This window comes from Sycon ciliatum, chromosome 1, assembly GCF_964019385.1.
Source record: "Sycon ciliatum chromosome 1, ocSycCili1.1, whole genome shotgun sequence".
Taxonomy (NCBI): domain Eukaryota; kingdom Metazoa; phylum Porifera; class Calcarea; order Leucosolenida; family Sycettidae; genus Sycon; species Sycon ciliatum.
In genome coordinates this window covers 93345722-93354527 of record NC_088643.1, presented here as the reverse complement: position 1 = coordinate 93354527, position 8806 = coordinate 93345722, and the positions used below count along the sequence as shown (strand labels likewise).

General features: G+C 46.9%; 1 protein-coding gene across 1 annotated transcript; it reads right to left on the bottom strand.

Annotated features, from left to right (window-relative positions):
• Positions 1-826: 826 nt before the first annotated feature.
• LOC135806570 (uncharacterized) lies at positions 827-4323 on the bottom strand. The gene is made up of 2 exons (XM_065320768.1): positions 4125-4323; positions 827-2984 (listed from the first exon to the last, which is right to left on the bottom strand). The coding sequence occupies exon 2, from the start codon at positions 2915-2917 to the stop codon at positions 1406-1408; it is 1512 nt and encodes a 503-aa protein (XP_065176840.1). The 5' UTR covers positions 2918-2984; positions 4125-4323; the 3' UTR covers positions 827-1405.
• Between the last annotated feature and the right edge of the window lie 4483 nt (positions 4324-8806).

Below are 8806 nucleotides of genomic sequence, written 5' to 3'. Positions count from 1 at the left end.
TGAGATTTCTTCGGCAGTATCCTTCCAGCTACTGCCATTGCTATGCCTTTTGATGGTAGCGAAATCGCCGGTTACCATCACACAGGTGTTAGATTACTGGATTGTTTTGCTCTCTGTCGAGTATTTCCTCCCTTCACCGGTTGTATGTAAAGTGTCAAGCATACCTACAATTGATGATTCAGTATCTTAACAAAATCGCAGTCACCACTTCCGCTGCATAGCTCGCTGGGCATCCGATTGCTTTGTAACTTGCTAATCACTCCCCTTTTGTGTACGTGCTTCAAGTTTTTTCTTTCTTTTTCTCTACTTCCGTGGGTGGTCTCATCACCCTCTCCTCATGCAATTCAGTTGCGGGCTGTCTTGACTTGCTACGAGGTGCAGAAATAAATAATAAATAAGCCTCTCATCCTTGATAATTATAGCTTTTGGTAAGCCACAAGTTTTAAAAATGTGTTAAGAGAATTGTGTTTGTTAGTACCCGATTCAGCGGGGAAGCTCAACAAGATTACGGTCCCACTCCTCGCTGTAGACGGAAATGACAGCGATGGCGGCCACTGCATCTATAGCGAGAACGTTGCCGGATAATTTGTAGCTTCAGTCTAGGCGTTTGGGAGTTGCTCAAGCACATACATGTACATGTACTACACACCAGGCTATCTACAGGAGTTGGAGTACTAACTAGCATACATACCGGGTCATTTCTGAATGCTCCTATGTTTCCAGAAACCAATGAGAAAGAGGGGTCATAACCATGCAAGCTTCCTACCAGTGCACGACTAGAGAAAAGGTGACGCTGTGTCACCACCAACCCACAGTCACGGTCAAACACATGCTACTCTTCCTTTAGAGATTAGCCTGGGTCAGCAGAACTGACAATCAATGAGCAATGGAAATGCTACTGAATACGTACAGGTGACATGCAGGTGGAAATAGAGTTAATGAAATCGTCCCCGTACGTATACATAGAAGGAACAAATCAAAACCCCGCTGACTAAGTACAAATTTACAACCGTGCGCATTTCGAAGTAAAAGATAGACAGACATCTACACACAGTTTATTGCAAACCATTGTGCACGTGTACAGCAGGCATTGGCTGTTGAATGCCACTGTGCAGGTCTGTCTGATATAGAGGAGGAGGAGGGATAAAGATTTAAAAGTTCACACGATGTATTGAAAATTGCTACTATGTACATCCGGAAAAATAGATAGTGAAGGCTGAATGTCTGAAGCCGGGCCATAAAGTACAAAAAACGAACACACAAACCACTTCTCGTCAAAATGCTGCAGAAAGTACCACATCAAGGATAGAACAGATTCGAGAATGCAACCTGAAAGGCTCAAGCAACGAAACAATCTGTCAAAACAATCTGCTTGGTTTCAACGCTCAAGTTCACCAGGTCGGAATCAAATTTCCGTCTGGAATGGCTCGGTGGGCACGCTTGGTTGCTTATGCATCAACAACTCAATCAACGTACCCTTATATTTGCCATACTGCGACTCGATCTTCTTGATCTGACGTTCTTCTTCAAATTCCAAGATGCTGAGGAAGTTGTTGAGTTCGGGTATGGAGAAAGCCAACCAGTTGATTGTCTTGCCCGTCCGAGATATTCGCCGAGACCGCCTGTTCTCTTTGGAAGCAGGGGAGCTAGAAGACGATGCCGAAGAAGCTGAAGAAGCCGACGAAGATGACGTTGCAGAGCCAAAGCTGGGAGTGGGAGTTTCCGCTTCGGGAGTTGTGGGCACTGATGGAGGATTGGAGGCGGGTGAGGCAGCAAGTGCAGCCGCACCAACTTCTCTCCAGTCGTGTGAACGACTAAGCGCTGCTCCACCGGGATGTGCCTCTTGCAAGACCAGGGAACGGGAATTGTTTGGACCCCAAATCAGGCTGAGCAGAAGTGGACGCTCTTCGCCATCCAGTCGTCGACTATTTGCCGGGAAAGCCGAGTCACATTCAAACAGCGCAAACATCTCCGGGTCCTCTACCACACGATATACAGTCACCAGCTGTTCGATAAGCTCGCCAGTGGTTGTGTCGGAGCTGACCAGCAGTGTCTTGGTACCAGCATCTAGACGTACAAGTTGCAATGAAGCGCGCTTGTGATCAACGCCATCCAGGAGATTATGACTAGCGGTTGGTGTGCGGATGACATGAATGGCATGTTGCAGGTTCAGTTTCACTTCTATGTAGCCCTCTAGCTGCGTTCCATCGGCCGTCACCCAGATGCGCTCACGGCCAACATCCTTGTTGTATTTCTCCACACGTTCGGTGACATCTTCCAGGTAGATCTCGGTCGGGCAGTCTAGTAGACGACTTTTGTCATCTTGCTGATCCGGCTGATCAAAGTGGCTAGTTGTGATGAGTGTCAGTTTTCCCGGTCGTCCTTCCTTGTCCATACTATTAAGACCAGCAGTACGATCCAACACCAAGTCGTAACGCATTCTCTGCTGAAAGGAGACACGTCGCTTTAACTCCATCTTGCCGTCGCCGTCGTCACTCAACGATAGCTGAGATTTGCGATTAGAGCGGCGGCGGCGGAGTTCTTCGCGAGAGTTTTGCATATCAGCCGGTGAGCTGAAATGGCGGAATGTCGCTGTCTGGCTTTCACTGTTTATTGACACGATACCAGATGGTGGTTTAGAACCGGCCCCCGCAGCTGATAGAGTATCACTGGAATAGTCCTCATCATCATCAGCATCATAGGAGTTCATGCTTGAAACGCCTGTGCTGGCTGTCGAAGAGCTTATCCCGCTGGTCGTGCTTGATGGCCGACTTGCCAGGCTGGTCTCCCGCACATTGTTTGCCACTGCTCCGGAGAATGATGTACTGCGAGGAGCCTTCGGCGAGTCTGTGAATCCACCCTCCACCCACAGGTCGGGCAGACGATCTACCGCCACGCTACTTGTCTGGTTCCCCATGACTCCGGTGTCTCAGGAGCACACTCTCTCGTGAACGTTGCTTATCAGCCGCCAACAGAGTTCCTCACTGTACACACAACAACATAAACATTGCAACACACCAACATCAGCAAACGCCGCATGTACATCTGCAGACATATGCAGAGAATAGTCCAGATGTCATTTCTCAGTTTGGGCTTCATAACGAGAAGGGAGTAGCATGTTGTTGAATTGCCAATGGTGTTCAACATTACAGGGCCGCATAGGAAAGATTTCAATCAAACCAGGCCGCTCGGAGTATTCAGTGCTTTACAGGGCAAGGGACACACAAAATAAGGACTCTGGTGTGCATTGTTGATGCAAATACATCATGTGATTCACATCCACATTGAACATTCGACATTGCCCAGACACTCTGGGTATTGTACAGAGTTCAAATACAAAATTAATGATGAGGGTAAAAAAACAATTTGGGGCTCAGCCAATATCCCAAACATTTTTGCACAGTCTACCTGTTACTAATAACTTTCCCTTCCAGGTTTCAAATAATTATGGTTAATTTGTGCTCATCAATTCCTGAAGAGCCATAAGCATACACGTAGAGTAGTACCCCTGGATGATGGTCAGGGTTATCGGCTTTACAGCTCGCCCAAGCCTGGGATAATTCAACAGAAACATGTCCATTCGATGCAAAGCGAAACTTAAAGACGAATTTTTAAATACCCACTCGGGACATGTGGCATAAACCTGTCATTAAAATATCCACCAACATTCACATCCTTGTTATACGCAGAGCAAAGCAAAGAATACACGAGTATTATTTTCCCAGGCATCAAACCTTCGCCCTTTTGTTGTAATTTCGCGCTGCCCGATCGCCAACTACACCATGCGCAATGAGGCAAAGAATTGCGTACATGCATAACAATTGCAACACAGGATTTGGAGAGTTGGAAATGTACAGAATAATGCAGCACTGCCTACAACTCTGGCCATGGCCGTCAGTGCTGCCGAGAATGACCAGCAGTAGGGAGAAATCAGGTCAAGAACCCAGTAAACAATACGCGGATGGGTGCGCTCACCAACAGAACGCACATGAAACTACAACTTGTCCTTAGCAAGTTAGCGGACCTGTAGCCAGTGAAGGCTGTAGCAGAGCAGCCTCACCATTTTTCACACAATGAAATACGAATTTTTACGTTTATCAAAGAGGACGTTGCTATTCACCTACCTGAGGTTGCGCAGCGATCCTCGACAATTCTTGCTAGATATTTGGCGGTGTCCTCTTGGTCTTTGCGGATCTAATATCCACAGGCTGAGCACACCGACCTCTAATCGCTACATACAAACAGCTGAACCGAAAACGCATTCACGGGAAATGTAGTCGAGGTGGCTATTTCTGAACGAGTAGCGCACACACATCGATCTCACGCACAGACTCACTCATGGCCATGCGCATAATGCAGATCTCGCCACACACGAGTGAGCATAGGCTCTGCTGCATGGACTGTCATTGGTTGTGGTACGACTCCTTTTTGGGGCTTGGTGAATGGTGATCATGGTGATACATGCAGTGATACATGCAGCGAATAGCCTACTAATACCAGACTGACTATAGGATAGGCTACATCATGCCATTCAGATCAAGGACAAGGATATGTGGGCATGTGGCTGCAATGATATGAATCGTCAGTCACTGACATGACAGCCTAGCGCCTGTAGTGTAGACGACATGTCGACAGTGCTGTACAGACTCACTCACTCAGTAGTTATCATGGTTATAGCGTGGGTGTTTGAAAAACGACTTTCTATTCTTATTAAAATAATTTTCCGATATTTCTTTAACACACGATAAGTCAAGTGTGACATATCAGATACATGTGCGCAGATACAGGATGCTCATCATACATACATGTACAACGAGTTGCGTATCGCTGCTGTGCATGCGAGTGTTCATAGTCCTGTACGCTTACCATGTGCCTATGCAGCATGAGATACATGTACATGACAACAACAGTTGAACCTGCAGCACTACGATGCAATGCGAGTCGGATCAGAACTGCATTGGTACTAATGTGGTATGTTCTGCTACACAAAGTCCATTCTTAGGACAGATATATTCTACAATGCGATAACATTGCTTGTAAGAATAAATGTTCACTTGAAACCCATGTTATGATTATGAAAATATGAGAGGTCATTCTTGTTAGCAGCTTTTACACGACCACGCTATAACCGATACGCACTGTACTAGTAGTACAGTAGTAGTACTGAGTTACAGAGTACATAAACCTTTTGGTTATTGTACTCTTGGTATATACAATAGTGAGACGATCTGCTCGTAGAGTCGTAGATTCTGCGAGTACTCTCGAGTGTAGATCTGTTGTGAATATGAATAGCTCGGCTCATGCCATGATGCATGCTACATGTACTGTAGTTACTTACTAAGTAAGTAAAGTAAGTATTACTATTACTATATCATAGAGTTGTACTATTACTATTAGTTATCAACAACAAAAACGAGGATGTCACAGTCAGATGCATGGTGCCAAGCATGTAATCTACTCCAGCTCAGCCGAGCCCAAGTAGAGCTGCACGGAGCGACTACTTTAGCATGAGCTGAGGCTGAGCTGATCCATACGATTCGAACAAAAATTAATGATTATGCAGTTACATGATTGTACATAAACCGACATGCACATGCCACATACTACATACACCAACACCATGCTACACGTGTACATGTACTTACAGTTACACGTGTACATGTATGGTACATAAAAGGGTGCTATCGCCGGTATCCGATCGGTTCTATCATTCATCACTGACATCAGTCATCCGACTCATTTCGACATCAGGTAGCTCAGTGCTCACACAAGTGACAAATGTAGTCATTGCATGATTACGTACACTGGGGATAGCTCAATCATAGAGTCAATGCGATCACTTGAAACTCTGGACTGAGTCTGGTGTCACTTCCTGCTCAAACAATCATTCATAGTCATACGCGCATGCGTTTTGAACAGGTAGTCTTTATACATGACTGTATAGAGCATGATAAACCCAGGGGCTTATAGTTATACTACTTTAGTACTGATAGGTCATACGACTATCTGGTTTTGAACAGTATATACCTACTGTGTAGCACGAGTGGATGTGGGCGAGAGAGGTGAGGGGGCCGGGGGGGGGGGAGGGGGGGGAGGGGGGGGGGGGGTAGGGTAGGGGAGTGGAAATCAGAGGCTCAGACCCCAGCGCTAGCGTGTTGTACTACAGTCTACAGCAGGTACAGGTAGTACATGTATTGCAGCAAGGTGGAGTAGCAAGGTGGAGGGACGGAGGGTGCTTAGCAGTACATAACCATTACAGTACTCCCCCACAGCATGCAGCCAGCAGTGCAGCACCTGTCGTAGCCCACCATCTACACAAAGATACGATGTCCTGAGTGCCACGGATAACATGTGGAATGCCATGAATGATTTTCTCGCAGATGTACCCTGGTCTCAGGTCCTTGCCTCCCACTGCATCGACACGGATGTCTCCGCATTCACTGACATATAATAATATAATATAATAATATAATACATGTATGAAGATCCTCACCTCCTCGTCGGAAATCACGCCACAAACCCTGCCCCTGGATGACTGGCGGCATCACTGAAAGCAGCTATTAAAGTCAAGAGTGATCTCTACAGCATCTACCGGAAATACCCATCCCCTACAAATTTCAACAAATACAAACACCAACGTAACTATGTAAAATGCCTTTCCAGATCCTGCCATCGCTGTTACATCCGCAACCTCCGTGCCACGATATCTCCCACAAACCCTCGCCTCCCATCCCTCCCTGTGCTCATTCGTCAACTGCGAAATCCTACCAGCGCCCGGGTCATACCTTCGAAGATGGTGGGCCCCAATGGTCGAACAAGCACCTCTCCGGCATCCATTGGTAACTTATTGAACCGCCACTTCGTCAGTGCTGGCTTACAGGTTGACCCCGATGCTCCTATTCCCACTATTTCCTCCCTACCTCCACCAGCAACTACATTGCACTCCCTGATCATCACCTCATCGCCTGTTCACAAGTATATTGCAAGACTGCCTCTGAACAAATCCCCCGGAGCTGATAGGATCACCAATGAGATCCTCGGGAAACTGAGCTACTCAATTGCCCGCCCACTCTCCATTCTTTTTAACCTTTCCCTCTCCTCCGGCACATTCCCGTCACGATGGAAGTCAGCCACTGTCATTCCAGTGTACAAAATAAAGGCGACAAGAACAACCCGTCTAATTACCGACCAATATCCCTCCTGTCCTGTGTCTCCAAACTGCTAGAGAGAATAGTGTACGACCGCTTGTATGGCCATATCTCCCCTTCTTCACCCCGCACAATCTGGCTTCCGTCGTAAGGACAACACATCCCTGCAATTGTCCCGCATAATCCAAGACCTCTGCTCCCTAAAAGACCAGCGGCAGGTGTAACAGTATAGACTTGATTGATTGGAGAATTCCTCGAATGATGTTCAAACCAGAGGTTATAAAGCAAAAGGAAAGGTGAGAACCGCAGGAGTGAGAATAGTAGGAACACAAGGTGTTACCATAAGACAAGCAAGAAGTGTCAAGGTAAAACTATTACACTCTCCCGGCCCCATAGGAAGCCCAAGGTTCTATTAGATAACACAATCCAGTTAGGAGATGCAATTGTGGAAAGGGGAATATTAAATAATCACTCATGCACATGCATAACCACATTGAAGTGTAATCCAACTCAACTTCATCACTCTCACAAGGAGATGACGCAAAACTATATCAGTCTATAACATAATTATTAACTATCTCAGTAAGAGATGCATATGGCTCAGCCCAGTTAGATCAAGGCTGCTGTCGTTGTGAGGCTAGATAGTTCTGCAGCGGTTTAATATTCCGACCAGACTCATCACATAGGTTGCCAGCGGGCTCCCACGTAGCTTCGCTGCTGGGGTAACCCTTCCAATGCACCAGGAAGTGTTGCTCACCACTGCGGTGTCGGTGATTCAAAACGGCTTCGACAACATAGCGTGTGTGTCCATCTAGATCTGTGAAGGGCGGAGGCGGGGGTTGGTGTCTTCCAGGAATCGTGTTCTCTTCGTAGCGTTTAAGAGCAGTGACATTAAACACGGGATGGCAGCGAAGTTCACGGGGTAGTTCCAAGCGAAAAGCATTCGCTCCAATCTTAGCCTGGATACGATACGGACCAAACCACTTGGGTTGCAACTTCCGAGAGGGCTGGCCACGAGCTTCCGGGGTCAGTAGAAAGTCTCTGTAGACAAGAACGCTATCACCAACCTTCAAATCACTGGGCGTTCTCGTCTGGTCTGCGTATAGAGCTTGCCTTGCCTGGGCGTCGAGCTTAGCATCTCGAGCTATCCTTAGTGCGGCTTCCTGCTCATGAAGCCAATCGACCGAATCACTCCTTTCCCCTCCCGTAAGAATGAATTCGGGCGGGGACTTAGGGTCAAACCCATAGTTCAGATAGAACGGTGTATTAGCTACAGATGACTGTTGTGAACTATTTATTGCAAACTCGCAGAGTGGTAGAAGCGAATCCCAATTGTCCTGTCTCAAGCTCACAAATGCTCTTAGAACATCTCCCACTTGCCGGTTAACTCTCTCTGTCAAACCATCCGTTTGAGGGTGGTTAGCAGTGCTGAATGCCAATTTAGTTCCTAGCTGAGAGAATACTTCTTTGAAAAAAGCTGCAGTGAATCGTGGATCGCGATCGGAAACAATGGTTGAGCTCAGCCCGTGCAGACGAAACACGTTTTGAATGTACAGTTGAGCGCTGCCCTTAGCATCAATCTTCGAGTTTGTTGGAACAAGATGTACGCATTTCGTAAGTCGGTCCACAAAGGTGTAAATTGCGTCGAAGCCACGAGA

Coding starts and splice junctions, on each gene's coding strand:
- LOC135806570 (XM_065320768.1), bottom strand. CDS start 2,917: ATGGGGAACCAGACAAGTAGCGTGGCGGTAGATCGTCTGCCCGACCTG.